This window comes from Stenella coeruleoalba (assembly GCF_951394435.1).
Source record: "Stenella coeruleoalba genome assembly, chromosome: 15".
Lineage (NCBI taxonomy): Eukaryota > Metazoa > Chordata > Mammalia > Artiodactyla > Delphinidae > Stenella > Stenella coeruleoalba.
In genome coordinates this window covers 25,923,615-25,951,248 of record NC_137161.1, presented here as the reverse complement: position 1 = coordinate 25,951,248, position 27,634 = coordinate 25,923,615, and the positions used below count along the sequence as shown (strand labels likewise).

Below are 27,634 nucleotides of genomic sequence, written 5' to 3'. Positions count from 1 at the left end.
TCCCGGCACTCAGCAAAGAGCCTGGCTCGCGGTAAGACCTCATACATCACTTCCCCTTCCTTCCTTATCCTTCTCTCCCCAACACCCCTTCTCCCAGGTCTTTCATCTGTGTATTCCCAATGCCCAGCCCAGATACTGGCATAGAGTAGGTGCTCAGTAAATGGTTCTTGAAATGGATCCTCTCTCCAGCGGATCTAACACACAGTAGGAGTCCAGCAAATGTTCAGCCCTTCCTCTCAAGAGCATAGTCAACAACAGTGCAGTAACACTTGCTGGGTGCTTTTTTCGACCGCTCTGAGAACTTGAGGTAGGACTACTGTTGTGTTTATCCTGGAGGCCTAGAAAGGTGTGGGGATTTGCCGGGGCCAGCCGGCTGTCCAATAGCAGAACAGGGAACTCAGGCTGTCGGGATCCAGCACTGGACTGTGTGGCCTTGTTCTGAGGGCCCAGCTGCTACCACCACTGCTCCTGGCACATAGGAGGTGCAGAGACCTTTCTGTAGTGGGCCCCAGAAGGACAAAGTCACCCCCAAGCTGGCTGCCACGGGGAGCACCAGCCTGATCCCACTCTCCTCCCAGGCTTGGGGCTCCCTCCCGCCTGAGTGGGCCAGGCTGTCCCAGGGGGCCGCTGCCAGCCCAGGCCTGCCCAGGCCCACCGCCCACACAGCCTTCCCTGAGCCGCCAGCCGGCGGGCAACATGGCCTGCCCCGGGGGACTGAGCCTCGGCCGCCGGGCAGCCCAGACAAAGGCCGGCAGCGTGCCCGATCCCCTGGCACTTGGGCTGCTGCTGCCTCCTCCTCCTTCTTCTCCGGCTCTCCCTCCAGGGCCCAGGCTGGGGGCACTGGCAGAGGTTGTTTGCAAAAAGGAGGTGGAAGGAAGGGTGAGGAGCCCCAAGGGCAGAAGCTGGAGCAATTAGAATGACGGGCGGGAAGCAGGGCAGTCCTGCAGGGCCGAGCAGCCCAGAAATCAGGTGGGTGGGGGGGCTGGTGAGGGCACAGCCTGGCAGGTCTGGCACCTCTCCCTGCCCCCACGCAGGCACCCAGCAGGCGCCAATCCAGGTCTGTTGAATAATGACCACTCTCGGAACTGAGTGCTGTCAGGGTGGGGCCCTGGGCACACGCATCACTGATCCTTCCAATAAGAGATAGGGCTTCAAACCTGCCCGGAAGAGAACAGGTATGGAGATAGCTATTAATTATCTCCCCAATTTAGATAAGAGGCAACTGAGGTTCTGAGAGGCAAAATGACTTGTCTAAGGTCGTACAGTTGGAAGTGCAGCAAACCAACCCTACCCAGACCTATCTGATTGCAAAAGCCCACATGTTTCCCACTGCCCTGATTGTCTCTTTACAAATAATTAATTAATAATAAAAGTGGACACACCAAGTCGTCTTTATTGAGCATTTAACATGTGCCAGGCACTGTGCCTAGGGCATTGTCTGCGTTAAGTCATTTAATCCTCACAACAACACTACGAAGTAAGAACTATTATTGTGACCATTTCACAGACGAAAAAACCGAGGCCTGGCAAAGTAGAGTAACGTGACCAAGATCAAACAGCAAGTAGGGTTTCAACCCAGCCATCCGGAGCCTGCACAATACACCACCATTCTATCCCGAATGGATGGATAGAGGGATGGATGGATGGACGGTGGGATGGACAGACTAATGAGTGGGAGCTCTGCCCTGTGTGCACCAGGCCTACGGCTGGGCACCCAGTAGGTGCTTGGCCAGCAGTAGCCATGACAACGCTGTACTTTTCTCCTGCAGCCCCTGCCAGAGGGGCCTCATGTCCCCAGCAGGGCTGGAGCTTGGGGGCCGTGGGCTGCGTGCCCGGGCTGCTGGGGCCGCCCAAGCTCCCTCGCTGAGCCGAGCAGCGGCATGACGGATGTGCCTGCCACCGCGGGGAGCCCGGGGTAGAGCAGTTGCCTGGAAACAGGCTGCTCTGGCGGCCCACACTCAGACCTTTGTCACCATCTCAAGGACCTTTCTTTCCTCCTCCTTTCTCGCTGGAGCCAGACCCGGCACGCAGGTGAGGAGCTGCAGCCAATGCCACCAGCAGCCCCCATCATGGGGGACCCACGGGGGGGGCCAGGGCCCCAGGTTGGGGAGAGGGAGGCAGATGCAGGAGAGACAGGAGAGCCTGTGGCGGGGGAGACCGAGCTCTGTGGGCGGCCCAGCCAAGGCATGGAAAAATCCTGATGCCGGGATGCTTCTCTCACTGGCTTTATTTCTCCCAGCTTCTCTGACAAAAAAATGATTCTCAGTCCTTCTTCTAAATGGTGCAATACTGGAAGCATCAGCTTCTAGAGCTGAGGGTGGTGCCCGAAGAGATCCAGGCAGGGCCGGGCCTCCGGGGGGCCCAGGGCAGGGGGACAGGTGTGACGCCCCCGCGCAGCAGGCACTGACTGGCTCTCGTGCTGGTGGGCCCTGACGGGGGACTGACCGGGCGCTGGGGGAACCGGCTGGGGACTGGGCCATGCCCTAGCCAGGGCCCCCCAGGGGACAGGGTTGTGGAGTCGCTAAGAGCAAGGACTCTGGGGCCAGACCAGCCTGGGCTCAATTCCAGCTCTGCCCGTTGGGCAAATCATTTCTCTTCTCTGTGCCTCAGTTTTCCTCCTCGATGAATGGGGAGGGGCTGCCTAAAAGGGCAGTTGTGAGAATGCAATGATATATAACCTCTATAGAATACCTAGCACATAGCGAGTGCTCGGTGAAAGATCACAGGGAACTTTTTGCTGAGATGCCTCAGGGTGCCCGGCCCCAGGCGTATCATAAGGACGATTTCACGCTCATCCCAAGCGCTCAGCGAGGCAGGAGGTCTACAGACCCCTCGGACACACGCAGAAGCTGAGGCTCCCGAAGGGATGGGGTTTGCCCAGGTCGGACACCCCGGAAGGTAAGCGGCCAGGCTGACTTCCACCCCTGTCAGGTTTCCAGTTTGAACAACCACTATCTAAACCTCCCTGACTAATGGGGCTGCACTTTGACTTTGAAAATCAGATCTCAAGGCTGCCTCCCTCAAACCTTCCTTGTCTCCCCAGTGCCTGGATAAAGCCCAGGCTCGTTCGCCGGGCATCTGAGATCTCTGTGACGTGGCCCTACTCACCCCAGCTTTGAAGTGTACTTCGTGCCTCTGCAAGGCTGTCTCCTCTGCCTGGGATGCCCACCCTCCACTCGGCTCTTTGCTGAGTCCTGGCCCCTAAGGTACACTCTTCCAGAAAGGCCTCCCAGCCCAGCGCTCCCCAGGCCAAGCCAGGGACCCCTTCTCCTGTGCTCCAACGCTCTGTTCACCAACACCCCTCTGACCCATAGGCCCGGCAGATCTCCTCTGTGGAATCTGGGCCCCGAGGGGAGAATGCACCTGGCCTGGCACCCAAGGCCACACAGTCAGACCCTATCTATCTCCCGAATCTCTGCCTCGCCTCAACCTGCCACAGTGCCCAGCTGCAGCCTATGTCCTGGGCCACCAGCCTTACAGCCTCACAGCCCCAGAGCAGACTGTCTATCCATTTGCGTTCCACTCCTCTGCTCACACAGAAGCCCCACCACACTGTCCCCAGGCCACTCTGCAGCCCCCTGGCCCGCTGAGTCCCATTCAGACCCTCCGTTCAGACCCTCCCTCCTCTGTGGCCTTTTCCTGACCACCCGAAGACAGGCAGACCTTCAACCCAATTTTCCAGCAGGAGTTGCCGCTGCCCCCCTCCTGTGTGTTCCTGAGGCCTGGGGAGGGAGGGAGAGATGGGGGAGGGAGAAAGGGAAGGGGTGGGGGGGAGGGAGAGATGGGGGAGGGGGAGAAAGGGGAGGGGGAGAAAGGGGAGGGGAGGGAGGAGGAAGCAGGGGAAGGAGCTCCACCTTTGTTAGGCCCTGTTCTAGGCACATGACCACACAGTATCTCAATTATTCCATCGCTTAAGGGAACAAAAAGAGGCTCAGGCTCTGAGAGATTCAGCTTCTCTCTCGCTGAAGGCCTAAGGCCTAGCTGGGCTTCTCCAGCTGCCTGTGACCCTCAGGTGGCACTACATTGTCCCCAAGGGTTACGGCTGGGCTTGTACTCCTTGTATTCGCCACCTGGGCCAGCACAGGCCCAAGGCAGCGGCAGGAGTAACATGACTCGCTGACTACACTGAGGTTCCGGGCCCCGAACTCACACAATCTAACGTTCAAGATGAGGAAACTGCCACCCAGACAGGCAAAGCGCCTTACGCAGGTCACCAGCCAAGAAGCCACAGAGCCGGGACCTGCACCCCATGATCTAAACGCCATGATGTCCCGGAGCCCAGGACACTGCCTGGCCTCCCAGCCGAGCTGACACTAGCCTCAGGCAGCCGTAGCCCCAATTCCAGCCACCAGGTCCTGAGCCTGTCCCCGGCGGCCGCTGCTAATTAGCTAGGCGGGTTCTGCTTGCTCTGTGGCTGCTCTGGGGCAATTCTCCCAGGAAAGGCCGCGCTTGCAGGCGCAGGAAAGGTACTCGTAACCTGCACGAGAGGCGACAAAGGGCACAAAGGCATCCTCGGCTGCCCGGCGCAGCCTAAGCTGGCCTCACACCCATGTCCCAGGACTACCCGCCACTCGCCACCACCACAGCAGGCTCCCTGGATGTCTGCTGTCAGCAGGACACATCCACACAGAGTCCCCATCCAGTCTGGGTCACCCGGCCACCCCCCAGGAAGGGCAAAAGTGAGCATTAACATGGCCCCAGCCATCCTTTCAAGCACTGCAGGGAGGGGTGGACAGGAAGCTCAGCAATTTCAAAACCTGCCACCCCTGTGCGCGTCCCTCACTCTGGGCAATCGGCACGGCTGCTCCCCGTACCTCACAGCAGCTCGAGGGGTGATACTGCTCTCAGCCCCATTTACAGGTGAGAAAACTGAGGCCTGGGGAGAGGAAGTGACTATCCAAGGTCACCCCGCTAAGAAGTGAAGGGGCCAGGATTCACATTCAGCCTGTCTCACACTAGAGTTTGTGCTGTCTCCACCCTGCTCTAAATTGAGGTCGTCCAGTTCCAGTCTCCCATTTTGCCACTGAAGAAAGAGAGGGCAGGAGGCTACAGTACAGAAAAAGCATGGGCTTTGGAGTCCCAGCTCTGCTCTCATGGCCTGTGTGTTTCAGGACATAACCTTTCCTCTTTGTGCCTCAGTTTCTTCATCTAGAAAATGGGCCTAAGGGGCTTCCCTGGTGGTGCAGTGGTTAAGAATCTGCCTGCCAATACAAGGGACACGGGTTCGAGCCCTGGACTGGGAAGATCCCACATGCCGCGGAGCAACTAAGCCCGTGCGCCACAGCTACTGAGCCTGAGCTCTGGAGCCCACGAGTCACAACCACTGAGCCCCTGTGCCACAACTACTGAGCCTGTGTGCCTAGAGCCCGTGCTCCGCAACAAGAGAAGCCACTGCCATGAGAAGCCCGCGCACCGCAAGAGTAGCCCCCGCTCCCTGCAACTAGAGAAAGCCCACGCACAGCAATGAAGACCCAACGCAGCCAAAAATAAATAAACAAAAAATAAATAAATAAAAATGGGCCTAGGAACCCCTGAGCTGTGTGGGCACTGGGCAAAGGCTCTCTGGGGCCTTAAAGGCACTAAATAAGGATGGGCTCTCTGACGTCCCCTGCAAAGGGTCAGATGGTGAGTCCAGTCCCCACAGTGAGCTGATGCAGGGTGGGCTAGAACCCGCAGCCTCGAGCCCCACGAGATGAAGGTTGAGGCTGCAGCAACTAAAGAGAGAGAACGACCGGTCTGCAGGGCCCCCATCAAGGGTCAGGAGGCCAGATCGTGGCCAAGCAGGTGGGCCAAGGGAGGAAGGGGTCCTCCTGCACAAAGCCTGCCTGCCAGTCCCTGCCTGAACTGTGACCCGGAATCGCCAGCACTGGGGCTGGGTCAGGCACACCTGGGTCCAAACCCTGGCTCCCCCCACCAGCTGGGCACACCCCGCCCTGAAGCTTGGCTTCCTCATTTGTAATGCACCCCCCCCACACCCCGTTCCTCCCTCCCCAGGCCGTCCTGAGGCTCAGAAGCTGATCGGGTCCAGCATCTGGACGACAAAGCACTGGGGCCAGGCTGCTCAGAGGCCAACCTGGAGACCCCGCCGGCCCTGCCCAGGAAGGCCAGACACCGGATGGACAGACAGGCCGAGTGGACAATCACATGAGCCCAGACCTCTTCCTCTTCTCAAGGACCTGCCCGACTCCGCCCGCCTGTGGCCTGAGCTTCCCCATGCTCCTGGCCTTTCAACATCCTTACAACAGACCTCCCGATCCACCAAGCCATGCCTTACAAAACCCGCTCGCGGACCACAAATCTGAAAGTCGCTATTGTTGCTTGGTGCGGGTGATGTGTGTGTGTGCGCGTGCACGCACACACATACACACACACGCGCGCGCGCTCGTGGGGGGGGGATGGGCGGGCTCTGCACAATCTCCACTCCCTTGGCTCCCAGGCTTCCCTGAGCCAGGAGCCCCACGTCTTAGCCCTCCATCAGCCCTGCCTCACTGTGACCTTGGGCAAGTCACCCTCTTCAGGCTTCAGTCTACCCCGCTCTAAGCCGGGGCTATTATTTCCTGCCCCCTTTTCCTCACGGAGTTCTCAGAAGACTAAAGTAATACTACAAATTCCCAACGGCTGTGAAAACAGTTTGAAGTCATATAAATGTTAGGTTCCAGCTTTAAATGTATACAGAGCACCTCCTCCAGGAAGACCCAAGGCTGGGCACTTATACACGTGCTTCCAGGTGTGTTTCCTGAAAGTCCCATCCCATCAACCCTGACAGACAGACACTGTAGCCTCATTCTGCAGATGAAGACACTGAGGCGCAGAGAAGGATTTGCCTAAGGTCACACAGCCGCAAAGCAGCGGACCCAGGATTTCAACCCAGGGCCGTCTGACTGTCAGTCATGTGGAGCGACGAGGAGCACACTGTTCTCTTTTCTAAGCCCTCACAGGCCTTAAAATTCACCCTTTGGGTTGAAGAAACAGGCAGCAAGGTCCCTGCCCCAGCCCCATCCAGGAGGCTGGCATCACCAGCGCTCCCCAGGATGGGCTGTGGGGGTTCAGAAATGTGTTCTGGGGCCTAACGTCCTGAGAGGTAAAATGTGGTCTTTTGATTCCCAAATACAGGGGGTGCGGGAAGCTGTGGACACTGGCCTCCTCACTCTTCCTCAAATCCTCCAGACATACTCCTGCCTCAGGGCCTTTGCACTTACTGTTCCCTCTACCTGGAATCCTTTTCCATCAGATACCTGCCTAACTTGCTCCTGCACCTCCTTCAGGGCTTTGCTCAAAATGTCACCTTCCCAGCGAGGCCCTCTCTGATTAAAATGCCATTATTTCCCACTCCAGCACCTCCGATTCGCCCCACTCTGCTTGATTTTTCTCCAAAGCATCTGCCAGCATGTGACAAGCTGGGAGCTTTCCTTGTTTATTACGTAGTGTCAGTCTCCACTAGAATGTCAGCTCTCCGAGGGCAGAGTTTTTCATTTGTGTCTCCAGAGCCTGACACGGTGCCTGGCACAGAGCACCTACGCTGTATATATTTGAACAAATGGATAAAACTGAGGCCCAGAGAGGGACAGTGGTGGGCCCTAGGCTACACAGGGAGCGCAGAGGCGGCATCTGTGTCCAGGCCTTCTGCTCCCAGCACCCACCTCTGTCCCCTCTCTTCACGTTCATGGGACTACTTGGGTTTGCTAGAACTGGGGGTGTAGGAGCCTGGGTCCCAGAGGCAGGGGAGTCAGCAGTGGGTGGGGGAAGAACAGCCCCTCCCCTGGGGCCTGCACAGGGGAAGCAACAAGTGGGGGTGTGTGTACAGAGCGTTCATCCATCCAGGGGCCCCCGCCTCCCCGCGTGCCCCTCCCCATCCCACAGCTGAAGGCAGACTCCGAACTGAGTCTCTCTCTCTCGCCTCCTGATTAGGGAGTGGGGTCTCCCCCTGGAGAGAGGGAGTCTCCCCCTCAACTGCTCCAGTGAGGGTCGGGGTTCCTTGACCTTCTGGCGGCCTCCCTGGGTTCTTCCCTTTCACAAATGACGTGCTGAGGGCAGAGGAGCCAGGGCATCATCTACCCAAGCTTGCTGGGACAAAGCCTGACCTCCAACCTTGTTCAGGCAAGTCCGACTCACGCACTCTCCCCAGCACTGGGCCCCGTGCTAGGTGCTGGGTTCAGGAGGCAAGAAAGGGAGCTGACAGTGATCCCAGTGAGGGGGAGCTGCCTGCTGGAAGTGGCAGGTGGCCATGGCTAGGAGCAGCTGCTGGTCAGCCTGCCTGCCTGGGTTCACATCCGGTGCCACCCTTGGTTCACAGGGGGCCTCAGGCAAGGTGAGTAAGATCTCAGTGTCTCAGGGGGTGGTTGCAGGAGCCCAGAGCGCAAACACACAGGAAGCATTTAGAGCAGCCCAGCATCCAGTGAGCACTCAATAAATGGTAGCTGACACACCACCACCGTCACCATCACTATCACCGTTATCACCACCAGCATCGTCACCAGCATCACCATCACCACCAGCATCACCATCACCACCACCATCACCACAACCATCCTCACCACCGCTACCACCACCACCACCATCACCGTCATCATCATCATCACAACCACCACTGCTATCACCAGGTCCTGTAGCATCTGTCTCCCACAATGCATCCTGAGCTCTGCCAGGGCAAGAGTCACATCTGTGAGGCTCGCCACCGCACCCCAGGAGGTCCTCTCCAAGTTGTCAATGAGTAAATGAGCGAATGGATAAATGAATGATGAAGAGGCGTTTACGGAGAACAAAGCAGCTAATACGAGGAGGAGCCTGTGGGATCCATTCGTCCAGCCCCCAGCAGCCCCTCCGCCTCAGTTCTGTAGCTTCTGCTCCCATTTGGGCTGTGGTGCCCTAGAACCCAGAGCCTCCCTGGGCCTCGGACTCCAGTCTCTGCTCACACTGGACCAGACTCGGTTCCCTAAAATCCTCCGTCCCCATGTTCCCCTGCTCTGTAATACTCAGTCACTCCCACCGCCTGAGAGCTGGCATTCTGGGGCCCCATTAAGGGACCACCCAGCCACATCTCCTCAGCCCCAGACCTCCCTTCAGACCAGCTTCTCTTCCCCTCTTCCCACAGCTGTGTCCCTGCCCCACCTAGGCTTCCCAGCATGGCCAGGACAAGTCCAGACACCTCCACGTGGGGCTTGGAGCCTTCCCTGACCACCTGCTGACCCTGCCAGCCTTCCTCTGGCTCTCTCAGCCCTTGGACTGGAGAAGCCTGCTGGTTGCGTGGGTCAGACAGCCCTTGATGGGATCCTGGCCAGCAAGCCAGCCCTCATGTAGGCCCCGTAACAGCCCTGGTCCTCCATTTTGCAGAGGAGGAAACTGAGGCACAAAGAGAAGAATGAATAGGTTAGAGGCATTCATTTAACAAATATTTTCTGAGTTCATACCATGCACCAGGTGTTAGCAGGGGGTCCCGGGGACCTGCAGAGATCAAGTCTGTCTTATTCGCCACTCCCGGTACATAGTGGGTGCTCAGTAAATCTTTGTGGAATGAATGAACAGGACCTGGTACACAGCAGGTGCCAATCAAAGTGTGCTCGGTAAATCGGTGAATGAATGCACCAGGGAATGCAGCAGGGAGCAAAAGAGCACATACCCCTGTCCTCATGGAGCCCAGAGGAACACACAAAATACAGCATTAGTCAGTTACTGATAAGCACTTCATAGTTGGAGCGAGGGGCTTGAGAGTGATGGGGAATAAAGGGCGTTTTGGAAAAGCAGTCAGGGAGGGCCTCACTGAGGAGGTGACATGTCAGCAGGGCCCAGTGAGGGCTGGGGGACAGCCTGGAGGCTAGTGTGGCCAAAGAGCAGTGAGCAGAAGCCCAGAAGGTGGAGAGGGGCAGAGCTGGGGCTTGTGGGTCTTGGTGGCTTTTGCTCAGACAGTGATTGGGACCCACAGAAGGGTTTGAGCAGAGAAGGAACATGGTCAGGTTTACATTTTTAATACTGCGCTTCGGCCGCTGTGTAAAGAGGAGAAAATAGGAAGGACAATGAGTGTTGTTGCTGGGGAGGGGGTGACAAGAACTGGAGTGGGACGGGCTGATGAAAAAGGCCCTGCACACTCCCCCACCCCCCGGAGTTCTACTTCTCTGGGAAAGGGGGAGTCAGAGGAGCCAGACGTGGGGGCAGCAGAGCTAGCTTGGGGACACCAGGCAGAAGTGGCCCCCTTGAGCTCAGCAAGTCCACCACAATGGGGACAGGGGCCCAGCTGCCTGAGCCAACCAGCTGGATGGCACGCCAGGCCCTAGGTGCTCCCTGACCACCAGCTAGTGGAGGTACCTGGAACTCCCAGCTCTGGGAGGGCAGAGATCAAATCTGTCCTATTCACCACTCCTGACACATGGTAGGTGCTCAGTAAATCTTTGTGGAATGAATGAACAGGACCTGGTACACAGCAGGTGCCAATCAAAGTTTGCTGAATGAATAGGTGAATGAATGGATTGCCTGCAGCCCTGTACTCTTTGCTGGTGGTTTCTCAACTTTGTCTGAGTTCCTTAAAATAACTGCAAGGCTCTGCCAATCACAGAGTCTTACTGTGAGCCAGACCCGTACCTCCGTTTCTTACCAACAACCCCACAGAGCAGGTTCTATTGCTATGCCCATTCTACAGAGGAGGAAACTGAGGCCCAGAGAGTTAATTAACTTCCCCAAGGTCACTCAGCTACTAAGCAGAACTTTAATACCTCCCAAATTTGGATCTTGTCAATGACACCATCAACTCACTTGTAAATCCCCTGCAGGCAGAAACCTGAAGGTGGGGTTCTTATCAACAGCCCAATGGTCCATCACATCTGAGGCATTGCCCTGGCTCCTCACCACAGCCTGGTACCACCTTCCTGATAAGGAAACCAAGGCTTGGAGCTGGGAACTTTTTCAAGAACCTTAGGGGTGAGAAGTGGCAGAATCCCCATCTTCTGGAGCCTGGCCCAGGGCTCTCTCCACAGCCCCTTCATCCTTCCTGTCCCCGCCGCCACCTCATGTCCCCAGCACAGGGGCAGGAGATGGAGTCCCCGAACCACAAGCCCTGCATGGGTCGGTGGCTAGTTCGGGGGGTCCAGCCGATGACATAAAGTCCCTCCACATCAGAGGCCTGTCTCAATATGCGGGACCATTGGGATGACCTCTGGGCTGACCTCTCACCTCTGCCTCTTCTTAAATGGGCAGAAGTGATGAAAACTGACCTTCAGGACCTGCCAGGGGAGCTGGGCATTTAAACTGCACACCCAGTGTACATAACTACACTTGCACAACAGTGATCACAGCGGTAATAGTAACAGCAACAGCAGCAGAGAGAGCCCGTGCTCCCGGAGCACTCAGGCATGGGCCCTGCCCTCCGCTAGGCTTTAGGAGCCCTGGTCCTCACAACAGCCCAGAGAAGCAGTTCCTATTACCCCCACTTTTTATATGTAGAAACCGAGGCACAGAGAGGTGGAGTAACTTGCCCAAGTCACACAGCGAGTATATGGCGGGTTGAGGATTCAAATCCAGGTAGGCCAGCTCCAGAGCCAAGTGTATCAGGGAAGACACATAAGGGACTGGACCCCTGTGGGCAGGGGAACTAGGTGGGGGGCGGGCTGGACCCCTGTGGGCAGGGGAACTAGGTGGAGGGTGGGCTGGACCCCTGTGGGCAGGGGAACTAGGTGGAGGGCGGGCTGGACCCCTGTGGGCAGGGGAACTAGGTGGGGGGCGGGCTGGGCCCCTGTGGGCAGGGGAACTAGGTGGAGGGTGGGCTGGACCCCTGTGGGCAGGGGAACTAGGTGGGGGGCAGGCTGGGCACTTCTCGCTATTTGGAGGCTGCTGTTTGGTGGCTGTTGCGTTAAGTCAGGTGCGTGTATTACCTTAAAAACAAACTTCTCTTGTGCTCCTTTGTCCACAGCACCCCTTCCCCATCCTGGGAGGCCCCATCCCCTCCCCTGCTGTTTCATGGCTTACCTCCTCGTAAGAGCCCTCCCGAGTTCCTCCCAAGCCTCCGTGGGTGCCGCCCAGGCCAGGCACTGGCCACCCATACCTTCTCGGGGCTGCTGGCAGCTGCCTGTGACCTGGTCGTTGAGCCACACCTTGTGTCGCACTGGTGGGCACAAAGCTCCCCAGCCTGAGCTGGGTGCAGCGCGCTAGCCGGCTGGCCGTGGGGTTCCATGCTGCAACCTGGCCCTCCCCGAACCACAGAATCCCCCAGTGACCCCCGAAGGTCAACTCTACCAGTAGATCCCATTTGCGCCTAAGCAATGTGTTCCAGAGTCGGGACACTCTGCCAGACAGACTCACGCCTGCCTCCCCATCCTGGGAAGAGCCACTGTCCAAGCCCGTGTAATACCACAGGGGATCTCATGATCCTCATCTTACTGTCAAAGAGGATGGGTGATTTAGGGAGTAAAGGACACAACCGCATGGGCTCAAGTCCCTGCTCTGCCTCTTGCCAGCTGTGTGGCCTCAGGCATGTTACTTAACCTCTCTGAGCCTCAACATCCTCATCAGCAAGATGAGGATCATGGGACTTCCCTGGTGGCGCAGTGGTTAAAAACCCGCCTGCCCGGGGCTTCCCTGGTGGCGCAGTGGTTAAGAATTCGCCTGCCAATGCAGGGGATGCAGGTTCGAGACTTGATCCGGGAAGATCCCACATGCCGCGGAGCAACTAAGCCCGTGCACCACAACTACTGAGTCTGCGCTCTAGAGCCCGCAAGCCACAACTACTGAAGCCCGTGCACCTAGAGACCGTGCTCCGCAACAAGAGAAGCCACCTCAGTAAGAAGCCCGCGCACCACAACAAAGAGTTGCCCCCCTCTCGCCGTAACTAGAGAAAGCCCGTGCACAGCAACGAAGAGCCAACCCAGCCAAAAAATAATTAATTAATTTTTTTAAAAAAAGATGAGGATCATAACGGTAGCCATGTTTGGACAAGCACATGGAGGCATGTGCATGTGTTTAGCAGCGTGCCTGGCATTTCGCAAGCGCTCAACAAATACTAGCTGTGTCATGACTGTCATTGTTTCTGCTCAGCAGCAGGCACTGACTGAGAATGTATCTCAAATGATCACCACGACAACCCTAAAAGGTAGTTGATATCACTATCCCCATTTTACAGATGTGGAAATGGAGGCTCAGAGAGGTTGAGATGCATCCAAGTTGCACAGCTGGTTGGTAAGACAGGATTTGAACCCAGGGTTCCCTACCCTGGGGAGCACACCCACTCTTAGTCCCATAATAGGCAGCCTAGACTCGGGGAAGCCCACGGCCCCTCTCACCCTCATTTCCTGACAGCCAACTGCTGACTGGACCGGCAAGACTTCTGGTCTCTCCTTCCCACCTGCTTTGGCTCGGCACCTTCCCTCTGCCCTCTGGCTTCCATCAAAGCCTTCTCTCATCCAGATCTGGGTGCGGGGGGGTTGTTAATCCTCGGGGCAGACCCAGCTGACCAGCCCTCCTCCTAGAAGTCCTCCCCTCCGGTTCCCTGCACATTCCTTTCTGCCTCTGTCCTCTCCCTCTTCTGTACCTCTCTGCTCCAGCATCCACTGGCCCTGCCCCAGAACCCAATCCCTAGCTCTAATTGCCACTGGCCACGTCACAGGGGCAAGCACAGAAAAGCTCCTGCTTCCTGTGCTGAGAACTTGACGTGGAGTCTCTCTTCACTTGCCCACAGCAACCCTGTGAGATGGGGAATACTACTGAGCCAATTTTACAGAGGAGGAAACTGAGGTTCAGAGAGCAACTTGGTTCAAGGTCATCCAGCTAGTGAGTCACAGCTCAGTGCAAACCTGGGGCCAGTCTGAACTCCAAAGCCCAACTCAGCAGCACGGCTTGAATGGCCTTGTCACAGATTCACGGGTTATTGATTGGCTCACAATCGTAATCCTAATTATAGCTCCCTTTTATTGAGGGCTTTATTATGGCCACGCCCTGTACAGATGCTTCTAGATTATAAAATATAGTATACAGTATCGTGTATATACACACTGTAGAACACAGTATAGAAGGAGGATATAAGTGAAGCCACAGCTATTATCACCCCATTTTACTGATGAGGAAACTGAGGCTCAGAGAGGGGAAGTGACCTGCCCAAGACTGCACAGCAGTAAATGGCAGAGCCTGGACCCAGGCCCTACCTCCACACCCTGTACTCCTCTGCTGACCTATAGGGGCCTTACATTCAACACAAAATCCTTTGCCCCTCGCTCTGCTCCTGTCCCAGCCCCCAGATCTCCCAGAGAGACCCCATCCCCCAGGGAGTTTCCTAGCCTGAACTCTCTGAGCTGCCTCCCCTCCCCTCTCCCTCTTGGTTTGGGCTTGAAGCACCCTTGGGAGGTTAACAGCTGTCTGGTTTGGGGATCTTCACGCTGGCGTGGGGGGAATCCTCTGAGGGACCCTGAGATGGAGCCACAGCCCCTACTTGGTGGCCTGTTTGTCAGGCTTGGTGTTATGTCATCTTCCCAACTACCTCCCAGGGTGTGGGTCATCACCCGCTTATATACAAGCGGTCGGGGGATCAGAGCAGGCAAGCCATTTGTCCAGAACCAGGGGCTTGTGGCAGAGCTGGGATCCAAACGCAGGTCTGTTTTTGGCTATGTTAGCCTGTGGCCTTCCCTATGGCTGCTACCCAGTAGGGAGCTCCTGTAGCCTGGGCGGACCCCTCTCCCCATCCTCATGAAAATGACAACCCCACTACTTGAGCGTCACATGATCCCCTCCTTCAGTTTCTCCCAACAACCCTATAGGGGAGGGCCAATCATCAGACCCATTTTTCAGATGAAGAAACTGAAGTACCAAGTGATGACTTAGCCGGGTGCCCAGCAGAGGCTGTGCCTTGGTTCACTGACCTGTAGAATGGGGTCAGGACGGCCTCCCAGGGCAGTGGAGGATGCGTGCGATTGTGGAAGCCAGGGGCTCCTGGAGACACGCACTCAGGATGCTCTCAGACGAGGCCTGAGGCCGAGTGTGTTTTTCTCGACCCGCCAGCATCCAGTCAGGGCCTGGCCTGCCAAAGGAAGGGCCCCATGTCTCCTTGAACATTTCCTCAGCCTGGGGATGCCGAGAAAACGATGAGTCATCCACCGAGCACAGGCCTCCCGGGAGGCTGCATCGGGTCCCAGCCGGGGCGGGGAGGGCTCCAAGCTGGGAAGGGGGCCCCGTGAACGTGATGACTCCCGAGCTGGCCCCACTGAGACCTGAGTCACCAGGTCTCCTCCATGGCCTCTCACTGCCACATGCTACCAGCCTTGGGGACAGCTCTTGGGTTCCGCCCACTGGACCCTGCCCCTGGGCCATCACCCCAGATGTGTGTGTCTGCCTGCCTTCCTCGTTTCCTAAACGCCTCTCTTTCCACCCAAGAATACTGGGTCAACTCTGACTACCAACCATCAAGCTTCCCTCGCCCCCCTCTCCCCTCCCCATGTCATCCAGCCCCGACACTCAACCTCTTGTCCTACCAAGGAACCAGCCCCTCCTCTTCGCCCCAGGCCGGCCTTCTCTCTCCGCACCTACTTCCCAGCCTCCTGTTTTTCCTTCTCTGTAACACGTCTCCCTCTTGCCACATCTAGCATTCCGAGACTCCTTCTAAAACACGAATCTAACCTTCTCTCCCCTCTACTTAAAAACCCTCCTGCGAACTCCCAGCTCTCCTTGATTCTGACGCACCAGCTCCTCTGAGTGGCTTTCCAGATCCTTCTCTTCCATTTGGCCCCAAGTGATTTCACCAGCTCATCCCCCTCAGGATCCCCAAGTGGTTCTCAAGCTGATCTGACCATTCACCCACCCACCACCGCATCTGAAATGCTCTGTAGAACCCGCTTCTCCAGGAAGGTGGCCCCGGTCACCATCATACACAGCCTGCACTGACCCCCCAAAACCTGTCCCACCCCTAGCCCTTGCTCACATTCCCACCCCCTGGAGTGAGCTTTCCCCGTGTTCTGTTCTTGCCGAACAATTTGTTTTGGCCCTCAAGGTCCAGCTCAAATGTCGCCTCCCTGAGGACTCCCTGGACGCCCTCAGGCAGGAGGATGGGTCTGGGCCTTGGGGCTCCTGAGGCCCTCTGAGTGCAGAAGGCATGGGCGACTCTCAGACTCCTGCTCTAAGGCATTTGCTGCCCCCACAGTGGGGAGACCCTTAGGAGCAGGGGCTGTTCTGGGTCCTGGGGATACAGCAGTGAACCAAGCAGGCTGGTCTACCCTGGCAGAGATCACAGCCTTGTGGGGAGAAAGATACTAAATATATAAACTAGTAAAATACATCCACAATGTCAGAGGGTGGTAAGGGCTATAGAGAAAATTAAGTAGAAAGAGAGAGGGTCCAAGGAACCTAAGGTGGTCCTGGCTGGGTGATCAGGGAGGGCTTCTCTGAGGAGGTGACACTTGAGCAAAGATCTGAAAGAGGAGGGGAGCAGCCATGTAGAGATCTGGGGGGAAGAGTGTTCCAGGCTGGGGAAACAGTCAGTGCAAGGGCCCTGGGGCAGGATCGTGTTTGGTAGTTTTTAGAATAGCAAGGAGGCCAGTGTGGCTGACACTGAATGAACAAGGGGAGGGTGGAAGGTGGTGAGGGAAGCAGGCAGCTGGGCCAGATCATGCAGGGCCTGTAGGTTTCAGGAAAGACTGGGGCTCTTGCTTTGAGTGAGACGGGAATCTCAGAGGGTTCTGAGCAGGGGAGGGAGAGAATCTGATTTGCTTTTTGCTTTTGCTGATTTGCTGGTTGTGTGAGCCACAGGGGATTACAGGGGGGCAGAGTGGACACAGGGGTCCCAGTGGGGAGGCTGACGCACCTCCAGGCTTGGACGAGGCTGGAGGCAGTGGAGGTGGTGAGAAAGTAAAATTTGAGTTGTATTTTGAAGGTAGAACCAACAGAATCTGCAAATGGTTGGATGGGGAGGGAGGGGTGGTAAGAGAAGAGAGTCCAAAATGATGCCCAGGTGTGGCCTGAGCCAGAGAAGGTTGGAGCCACTGTGATGCGGAGGGTGGTGAAAGGAGCAAATGAGCGAGCGAGTGAGCGAATGAATGAATGAATGAATGACCCCCAGCTTTGGAACCAGATGGGCTCACCCTCAGCCCTGGTGCTCTGTGGGACCTGGAGCTCCCTCTTTTGCATTTGGCCTTAGTCCCTCCATCTGAGGCTGAGGAACCTGGAGTACCAGGGTGGCCGGGAGGACTGGATGCTGCCGGAGTCGTTGACCTTGTGGGGAGAGGACAACTGCTCTCTCTCCCCGCCCCCTGCAGCCTGCCCAGGGCAGGCTGGGCCCGTAGCTGCAGTTGAGGTGACAGGGTGAAGGTGTGGGCGACGGGGAGGGGTGGCATCTGTCTCCCACCAGGCTGGGTCCGGACAGGTAAGAGGGCTACCTCGAGCTCTGGGAAGCTTTTGTAGGGTGTCCTCAGATGAGGGGCCACCGTGAGCCTGGGGTGGGGAGGTGGGGAGAGCCAGGGCACCTGTGGGCCCCTAACTCCGTGCCCCGGGTCTCAGAGGGTCAAAGAGCCACGGGACCCAGGCCCTGCCACTTGCTCACTGTGGTGCTTGGGGAGGTTCCCTGGCCTCTCTGATGCCAAGTTCTCATCTACCTCACAGAATCCAGGGGAGATTAAATGAAATAGAGTGTCTGGCACATGGCAGGGGCTTGAGAACATGAGATATGCTCAGACCCCTGCCCCAGGGGGGCAGTCATTACACCAGCCTCACTGTGTTCTCTGGAAGAGCCCAGAGCCCGGAGCTCAGGCTCCCGGCCAGGGACTGGGGCGGGGGTGTGTGGGGGCCGTCGGGTGGTAAGAAGCCTCTGGGCAGCTCACCCTTCTACCTTCCCACCTGGCGAGTGCCTCCAGGCCTGGGTAAAGGCCCCACTCTCACCTCTCCAGCACCCCTCCTTGAGCTCTGGGATTGGGCAACCCCAGCACCAGGAAGAGATTCAAAGGCAGGAGGGGCCACAGGAGGCTTCACTGTGCAATGACTAGGGAAACTGAGGCTCAGAGCAGGGCAGGAGCCAGCCGGGGCAGAGAGGGACCCTGAGCCTTCAAGTTCCCAGCCCTGGGGGCTCATGCCACACCTATGGCCCTCACCAAGACTTCGCTGGTGTTCTGTGTAATTCAGTACAACATTAACCAGGGCCCCAGTGGCACTGGAGACACAGAAATAACCCAGACACAATCTCTAGGGAACCAATAGTTGCTTCCCACCAACTACATGCCAGGGATTTGGCTGGGGGCTTTACTTCCATTATCCCACTTAATATCCATGACATTTCATTTCCATCCCCATAATCCAGATGAGGAAACTGAGGCTCAGTGAGATCACATAGCAACTAACATGTTGTAAGACGTGCTACCTTCTTAAGGCTCTATACGCATTAATGCATTCATCTTTATACCAGTCTTAGGAGGAAGGCAGTTTTCTCATCTGTAAAATGGAGCTGATAGGTCCTAAGGCCAAACAGGTGCAAGAGCAGAGCTGGGATTTGTACCCAGGACCCTGTGGCTTGACACCCCAAGCCCTTCACCTCTTCTCTATGTCGGGGTGGGCCAGGGGCAGAAAGTGGACTCAGAAGTCCTTGTTCTGACAAGCCACCCGCCTTGGTGGGCCCTCTCCCAGCTGCCTTTGGCTCCTTCTTCTGTTTTGGGGCCTAGGGCCCAGGCCTGGCTTTGACAGAGGTTGGCGGAGTGACCTCCTGAAATGACAACAGAACCTTTTCCAGTTTGCCAAGCCTCTTGGAAGTGGGGCTTTGGAGCCCATTTTCCAGATGAGTAAACTGAGACTTGGAGAGGTCAAGCAAGCTATTTGCCCGAGGTCACATGGCAAGAAAGTGGGTGTGTTAGGATCGGTCCTGGCCCCCTCACTTCAAGTTCAGAAGCCTCTCTCCCACCCTGCCCCCCATGGAGCTTAGCTTTCGGCTCGGTAAGTGCCACAATGGCAGAGGTCACAAGTTTTACCTGCTGCCCTTGTTGGGCAGAGAGTGGCGGGGTGGCGGGGAAGGAGGAGGACAGCTGCTGGAAACAAGGAGGTGCTTCAGCCACTATCGCGGGGACAGGGACGTGGCACCACCTCTCGTGTCCACTCCGTCCCTCACACTACGCTTCAGCAGCTGCTGAGACCCCAGGAGCAGCACGGGGCCAGGCCAGCAGCTCCGGCTGACTTGGTTGTGATGAAGGACACCCCGTCAGCTCGTCACTGCCAAAGGACAGGATGCTTTTCAATAGGATCCTGAACATGTGGCACGCACACTCGTGGTCTGCCAATGCCCACACCCCAGGTGCTTGCACATCTGCCAACACAGCCGCTCACAATCACACACACTCACAAGCATGCAGTCCCCCTCCACCTGTACACACACACACACACACACACACACACACACACACTGCCCCGGGCCCACAAGCGTCCCCAGCCTGCACATGGACAGGCACAGGCACACTCAGGCCCACACGGCCACACTCCTGCATGCACACCCACGTGCGCACACATGCTGTAGCCCAGGAATGCACGTGCATGTGCATGGTACTCAATCAGTCCCACAACCTCTAAGTTAAGAGCCAGCTTGGAGAAGCCCAGGTTTGCCTGAGGCTGGGTTGGACCCTTGACCTTTGTCCCTGGGCAGCCCCAGCCACAGGCCCCCCACCTCCCATCCTCCCAGCAGGGTTTTTAGGGTCCCAATTGGACCTCCTGACTCCCAGACGCTCAGGGATGGGAAGGCAGCCTGTAGTGAAGGAGAGAATGTTCACGCCAGGCCTCGCCCAAGGACGAGTGGGGCATGCTGCCCCCACCACCAGCAGAAAGTGACCCAGGAGCCGGAGGAGACGCCCCGGGAAGGCAGAGCCTGATCCACCAGCAATCACTCAGGCTCCAAACTGCGGCCCCGCCCCCACTGAGACCCCAAGACCACATTCACCCACATCACTGAGGCTTCATTAACAAAATAGCCCGCTTCTGCCATTCATGAGAAATCCAAACAGGGCCCGTGTCATTGCCAACCTTCTCCCTGAAAGCCCCCAGGACCCAGGACAACAGAGGCTTCCTCCCTTCTCCTCACCCCATACCCATCCTTTCGCACCCCAGGCAAGTCCCAGACACCATACACTGAGCCAATCCTGCCTTAAGTACCAGCCTGTGATCACACACATCTTGACTAGAGGATTCCTCTACACTAATTCAGGTTAGGGTGTAATGGACTGAAAGCTTGTCACGAAAAGCCCTGTGAACCAGATGAGGCTGTAAGACAAGCAGAGAGGGTCAGAAAAGAGGGGTGTACAGACGGCGCGCAAGCTCAGCGTGCCCTGTGAGGACTCAGGGAGGTTCTAAACCTCCCTAAGCCTCAGTTTACTCATCTGAAGGATGGCAGGGACCTCTGGGCCGCTGTGAGAACCTGACGCACAGGGACAGGCACACGGTAGGTGACTCAGAAAGGGTCACTATGGTGACAATTTAGAGAAAAGTAGGAAATACTGAGGTATTCAACCGAAGGTCACAGCATATATTATGTTGTTCTAAGTCAGAGGCCATTTCCTGCCCAGACCAGCGGCCGCAGGTGCCAAAGGTTTACACAAAAGCTCTGGGGAGAAAGGCTGAAGACTGTGAAAATGCTCTCCACTAAATGAACATTGTCTGCAAACTGGGAAAAGACCACCATTAGTCAATTTGGCCAGCGGAACACCTGGGGTCTGGCTCGCAAAAGCCCAGTGCTGAGAGTGGAGTTTGGCAATCTGGCGTTTCCCCCTCGGGGGACGGGGCTCTAATGGGGGGATTCCTGGCATGTGATGGGCCCATGGAGAAGCCTCAGTGGAGCGCAGAGATCTGCGTTCCAGGCCCAGCTCCCCACCAACGTAACCTTCCCCTCTCAGGGCCTCAGTTTTCCCATCCGGAAGATGGTAGGGTTGGGCTGAGAACATCTATCTCCAAGAAGCCTGAGGGCTCTCTGGTCCTGGGAGTTGACAGATGGCCCGGGGTCCCTCCCCAGACATAACCTGTGGCCCTTGCAGGCGCCAGGACAGCCTCGTTCAGAGACCAGAGGAAAAGGAAAGGGGTTGGTTCACTTTTGGGCTGAGGCTGGAATGGAATCGGAGGGTCTCATTGGCAAAGGGTTTGCTTCCCACCCGCCCCCCGCCCCCAGGCTTGGCAGCCACAGAGGCCGGAACAGGCCAAACGCAAGAAATAATAAATCCTAACCAGGCTTTGCCCAGTCAGGAGGCCCGGCTGGCTCTTGTCACAGAAAGATCTTGTCCCCAGGAGCGCCCCGTGCTGCCCGGTGGAGGACTCCGCCCTCCTCCCCTCAGCCCTCCGCCTCCACATCTATTTCCTGTGACAACCTGCAAACCGAAGACCAACTTGCCTCCCCCCCACCACCACCATGCCCTGGCTTCTGCTCGACCCCCGCCCCGCCCCGCCCCGCCCCCCAAGCAGGCCCCAGCTGCAGGAGGCCCCGCAGAGTGTAATTCCCCGCGCCCTGCTCTCCGCCCTGGGCCCGTCCGGACAGATTAAGCCTTTGTCACACACACCCAGAAAAGCTCAGGGCCAGATGGGACGGGACAAGTGGTGTCAGATCATCGACCCTCCACGGCCGGGACTCGGAAGGGCCCCAACCGCAGCACCACATATGGCTGTGGGAAGAGGAAAGGGGGCCCACGCAGGGGGCAGCCAGAGAGCAACATGGAAGGGAGATGACATACCATGGCCACCCTGGGGACCTGAGCCGACGCAGGGGCGCAGGGGGCCCTCGTTCCGCGGCTGCATGACACAACTCCCATACCCCCTCTTGGCCGAAATTGCTCTGCCTCCCCGCCTGCCCTCCCTTGGAGCCTCCATGGGCTTCTTGATCAGATCCTGAGCTATGCCCACCCCCACCCCCAGCAGCTGGGTGCCCAGGGAGCAGGCTCTGAGTCCAACCCACTCCAATGCCCCAGTGCCCCCAGAAGGCCTGTGGATGCCAAACAAATGTCTCAGACAAAGGTTTGTGGCCCAATGACCTTCACAAAAACCCACCCAGGACAAAACTACAGGGTATCTCCCAACTGCCACCAGAGGCAATGATAACTTTACTCTGTGTGTGTGTGTAAAAGCCAGCGAAGGTAGGGGATATCCTTTGCACCTTTCAAAGAAGGTCCCATTCAGCTCCTCCCGGGAAGAGTCCATGGCTGCCCCAGAATTCCCAGCAGGATCTGTCCCTCTTAGATCAGTGAAAAGGAAAATGGAAATGTAAAAATAATAACTGAGCCCCAGGAAGGTACTTGGAGCTGGGGGTGGCAGGACTCAGGGCATCTCCTGCGGCTAGCTCCGGCTGACTGGGCGAGTGCAGGTAACTAACGGGCTCCCTGGGGACCAGCAGGCCAGGCAGGTGGGCGTGGGTAGCTTGAGGGGCGGGCTGTCACAGGAGGGCACGTCTGTTGTGTTTGTCGTCCCCCTGGCAGCCTGGGCAGGGAGGCCTGGGTTCCCTTTCTCTGCCTCCCAGGCAGGTGGTCCCTTGGGAGGGCTTATTATTGGTCTGGGAGCTAGGGTGGAGTCTTTCAAGGCCCCTGTTGCCAAGCAAAGCGGGTCGGCGTGGGCCTCACAGAGGATCCGAAGGCTGGCAGGACCTGGGGCCCAGGCCTAGCACCCAATTTCTGCATGTGGCCTGGGTGGGTGTATGTTCACTTGCTCCGCCTTGACAGCTCTGTGGCTAAGGGGGTAGGGGGACTGACGGCCCCATGATGCCCACTCCCTAGGGGAGAGGTCGACCAGCTCAGAGAACTGGTGAGCTAGCTGCCCTGTCTGAGGGTCACCTGCCCTCCCAACTCCAGGAGCGGGTGGAGTGGGGGCTCCTGCCTCAGGCAAGAAGGAGGTTGGGCCAAGACTCCCAGCTCCCTGGGGAGGGATAACCAGGATGGGATGGGGCTGAGGGGCACTAACTGACCTGGGAAGCTGGGATGGCTGAGGGCAATGACCCAGGGTAGGGGGTGTGGACCAAGCCAACCATCTGGTGGGTCACTGACCTCGAAACACCACACTTAGGCTGGGGGCACTAGCCCAAGATGGAGGAGAGCCGAGGGGGGTTAGCAACTGGCAGAGTGGGGAGGGCTGACCTGGGGAGAGGCAATGACCCCTACTCCCCGGGTGGCAGAGTGGGCACCAATTTGGGCTCGGGGAGGGGTCCCTGACTCGATCGGGGGAGGGGGGACAATGACCCAGACTCCCCGCGTTTGGCAGAGAGCACTGATTTAGGCTGGAAGGTCCCCGACTCGCTCAGGGTGGGACACTACCCCAGCCTTCCCCCGGGGAATCCGGCCCCAGCGCGCCCCTCGGCCCGGCCCCCTGCTCTGTGTCCGGCCGGAGGCGGCAGCGGCGCAGATGGGCCGCTGGCGGCCGCAGCGGCAGCGGCGCGGTTATCAGCGCTCCTCGCAGATGGGCCGCCCGCCCTCTGCGCTCACGGCTCCCCACTCCCCGCGGCCTGCAGCCCCGTCCCCTGGGCGAGGGGGGAGGCGCCTCCGGATCCGCTCCCCGGCTCCCGCCTCCCTCCCTCTCGGCCCCCTCACCCCGCGGGCCGGGCCCGGGCGGCTGCCGGAGGGGGAGGGGGAGGGGACAAGTGCACTTTTCGTAACGACCGAATCAATTGTGTGTGAAGAGCCCGCTCCGGCCGGGGACTGGGCTGAGCGCAGGGCGGGCGGGCCGGACGGGGGAGGAGCACGGAGCGGGGAGCGGGGGAGCGAGGGAGGGAGGGAGGCCGGCGCGGGGCGGCCCCGCTCGCTCGCTCGGGCCGGGCGAGGCCGGGGAGGGAGCGAGGGGGGCAGGGAGGGAGGCTGGCCTGGCCCGGCCGGGCCAGGGGCTGAACGCACTAATGGAGGGTCTCCGCGACGGAAAGTTCAAAGCTCAGCAGCACCCCGGGAGCAGCGGCCCCCCCAGCCCCCACCCGCTGCAGAACAATAAGGTCCCGGCGGGGGAGCCGCGGGGCCCACGCCGCACGCCCTCTCCAGGGCGCCCCGGGCCGGAGGGGACGCCCCCGCCCGGCCGCCCGCCTCCTCCCTGTCGGCGGCTGCGGTTCCCCGTCCCCTCCCCCACGCCACCCCGCCCGGACCGGGCCGGCCCCGGGGACGGGGGAGGGGAGGGGATGGATAGGTCAGGCCGCCCCCGTCCCAGAGAGGGGGGAGCGAGGGGCCCGGGGGGCGGAGGGGGCGCCCCACCCACCCGCGGGAGGCTGCTCCTGCGCCAGGCTGCGGCTCGGGCTGCCCCTCCCCGGGCCAGCCCCGGGTGGGGTCGGGTAGACAGTGCCCGGGCGGGCCCCCTCCCCTGGCGCTGGGAAGCCGAGCTGACTCCCCGTCCCGTGGCTGTCCCTGCCCCCCCGCCCTCGCGGCACCACCCTCCACACACACATACACACGCACGCACACACACACACAGACACACACACACACACACACACACCACACCGCCCAGCCGGCCCGGGGGCGGGAGCGCGAGGCGCCCGGGACAGGCAGCCCCGGGGCGGGCGGGGGGAGGCTCGGGCTTCTGAGCAGCCGCCTGCTGGCGGGGGGAGGGGACGGGAGAACGGAACATGCTGGGGTGAGCAGCCCGGGACAGCCCGCCCGGCACGGCCCGGGCAGCAGCGCAGAGGGGGGCAGGGACGCCCCGAACCCGGAGCGCTGCCCGGGCTGGCTGGGGCTGGCGGGTGAGCAGGGACGCGTGCGCCTCGGGAGGGCCAGACCCAGGGACAACCTCAGGGACACACGTTCGGACACACATCCACACCCCCACCCCGCCCCCGCCCGCCCCGAGCCCCGCGGTGGGACCGGCCCGCGGCCGCCGCGCGCGCACTCACCGAGCCCGTCTTGACCGGCACATACACCACTTGGCCCATCTTGGGTTCCCGGCCGCTGCCCAGGCGGAAGCCCTTGGAGCGCACCCAGAACTGGAACTTGCCTTTCTCGCCGGCTGCCGGGCCGCTGCCCGCGCCGGTCCCGCCGCCGCCCTGCAGGACCTCGGCGATCCGCTGGTATTTGCTGCGTGTCACCGTCTTGGTTTTGGCCGAGTCGCCGTAGGTGCGCAGGCACCAGTCCCGGAACTGGCGGCCCAGCTCCGAGTCCCCGGGGCTGCGCTCGCGCTCCCAGCCCCCGCGCAGCAGCAGCGTCGGTTTCGGCATCCTCCCGGCGCGCCCGGCGCCCTCGGGGGCGGGCCGGCCGCCGGGCCGCCCGGTGCCGGGACTGGGCTGGGCTGGGCCGAGCCGGGGTGCGCCGCGGCCCGGGCTGTCCCGCGGTGTAGCTCCGGCGCGGCTGCTTGATGGGCACGGGCGGCGGCCGGACGCGCGGGGCTGCGGCGCGCTCTGTCCTGCTCGGGCGGCGGCGGCGGCGGCGGCGTTGGCGGCGGCGGCTCCGGCTCGCCTCCTGCTCCGCCTCCTCCTCCCCCCCGGCCGGGATGCAGGAGCGATGGAGGCAGCTCCGGGCCCGGAGGTGCAGAGGGGGCGGGCCGCCCCGCGGGCGGCCGGGGGAGGCGGGAGGCGGGGAGCGGCCCCGGGCGCGGAGAGCGAGACCGAGCCTGGGCGCGGGCGGCGGCGGCGGCGGCGGCGGCTGTCAGCTCGCGCGGCTCATCCTGCTCCTGCTCAGGCTCCCGCTGCCGCTGCTCTTCCTCCTCCTCCTCCTCCTCCCGCGCCCGCCTCCACCACGCCGCGGGATCCCACCTGTTAGAGCGTCGCAGCCTTCGCCGCCGCCCCCCTTCCCGCGCCCGCCCGCGGGGCCCAGCCCCCGCCCTGGCCCGGCCCCTGGGGGCGCGGGGGCCGCCGCGCCCGCAGCCGCCGGTAGGGCAAGAGCCGCAGGCGCGCAGTGCCCAGCCCAGGGACCGAGTTCCCTCTGGCCGGGCCTGGCCCCGAGCCTCGCAGGCCGCTCTCAGCCCGGACCCGGCGGCCTCGCAGGGAGTAGGGCGCAGACCCCGCCCGGCCGCAGGCGTCCCGGCCTCCCCGGGCGGCCCCGCCCGATTTTAGCCTGGCGCTGGTGGTACAGGGCAGGGCCCCTTCCCTTCCTCTCGGCGACTGGCCTGACCTCTCCGGTGCGAGCCCGGCGCCAGAGGAGCAGTGTTCCCCTGGGGAACCCCAAACCGCCGCCCTTCGGAGGCCCCCAAACTTCCTCCCCTCTCGCCTCACCTGAATTCCCCGAAGTTTGGCCGGTCTTGGTTCGGCTAACGCCACTGGTCTGGGACAGCGCCAGGCCCCGGAGAAGTCGTCAACATTGACCGGTGGCCTCACTCAGGCCAGCCCCACCAAGGCTTGGAGCAACGCTCAACACACCCACAAATTCATCCCGAGACACCCTGCCTTCCTGGGTGCACCTTGGCCTAGAATCACTGGCTGAGTAAACTCAAGTGGATATGCCATCCCCCTCCTCCCCGGGCAGGACTGACCTTGGGTAGAGCCAGTCCCCTTCCCCTTAATGAGATTACTAACATAAATAAAGGCACAGGCCAATTCTCCGGGATGTCTGCCCTCCTTTGCTTAACAGGTTTGAGAAATTGCTGAGCTTCTCTTCTTGCTGCTTCTCTTCCACCCTCAATGTCCTCAGGCCACTCCTGCAAGCAAGTCACCACCCACGCCTGAGTCCCAGATTTTGCCCAGTGCAGGACCATTTTTTGCCCAGGAACTACTGGCTACCCTCATCCCAAGGTCCCCAACCCTGGCACCTACAGAGTGCCAGGTCCTGGCAACTCTGAGCGGCAAAGGAGACTGGCCCATTTTACAGATGAAGGCCTGGGGCTTGGAGAGGTGGCCTGGCCTGGTCAAGGTCACGCAGGGAGGAGAGGAGGGTTCTGGCTCAGGTCGGTCTGGCTCCTGCTACCACATCACACATGAAGACTCCCCCTGACATCCCGCTGGGAGGGATACCCACTCTGTATGTGGCTGGCTCATGTCCCCAGGTAGACTGGGAGCTCCAGACGCTCAGGGTTCATGTCAGGCCCTAGCACAGCACCTGGCACACAGTAGGTGCCAATAACTGCCAAAAGAACGCCAGAGGTCTTCCAAGTCCCAACCTCTCTCTGCATTTCACATAGATTTATTTTTAGATAATTTACATTTCTATGTTACTTTATATATACCAACAACTCCACACTCATTTTTCCTCTTTATCTTCCTAAGAGCTCTATTTGGTTCCATGCTGCCATGCCCATTTTTCAGAGATGACCCCTGAGGCTCAGAGAGGGCAAGGTGCTACCCAAAGGCCATACAGCCCCTCCCCTGGGGGTGGGGGAGGAGGGGCTTCTGCATGACTTAGAAGCCCACTGCCTGACTTTTCCAATACAGCCCTTGACACATAACCCCACAGTTGACTCTCTCCCTGAGAACAAAGGTGCTCTAGCCTAGCAATGCTAATGATTACTTTCAGCAAGGGTGCCCTGGTGCCTAGGTGGTGGGGCCCCCCCGTTTGAGCCCGGGTCTCTGTCCAGTTCCAAGACACACCAATAACCGCTAAGCCAGACCACCTCTCCATGCAATCTGGGTCTTTGCCTGCCTTCCAGAACCTAAAAATCTTGTTAATCTTGAGCTGAGTTCTAGTGTGACAGAAGGTGTAGTACGATGAAGAGAACGTAGGCTTCGACGAGGACCTACCGTACAGCACAGGGAACTCTGCTCCCTGTTATGTGGCAGCCTGGATGGGAGGGGAGTTTGGGGGAGAGTGGATACATGGATATGTATGGCTGAGTCCCTTTG

The 27,634-nt window shown here is 59.4% G+C and overlaps 1 protein-coding gene across 3 annotated transcripts in view; it reads right to left on the bottom strand.

Annotated features, from left to right (window-relative positions):
* The window catches only part of NOL4L (nucleolar protein 4 like), a 129,462-nt gene extending 103,888 nt beyond the window's left edge, over positions 1–25,574 (bottom strand). For all 3 annotated transcript variants that reach the window (XR_013831508.1, XM_079944150.1, XM_079944156.1), the window contains exon 1: positions 24,761–25,574. Coding sequence is in view for 2 of the 3 variants with exons in the window: in XM_079944150.1 (XP_079800276.1) it covers positions 24,761–25,081 (321 nt within the window). In the remaining variant the exon portion in view is untranslated. The remainder of the gene's footprint in view (positions 1–24,760) is intronic.
* Positions 25,575–27,634: the final 2,060 nt, after the last annotated feature.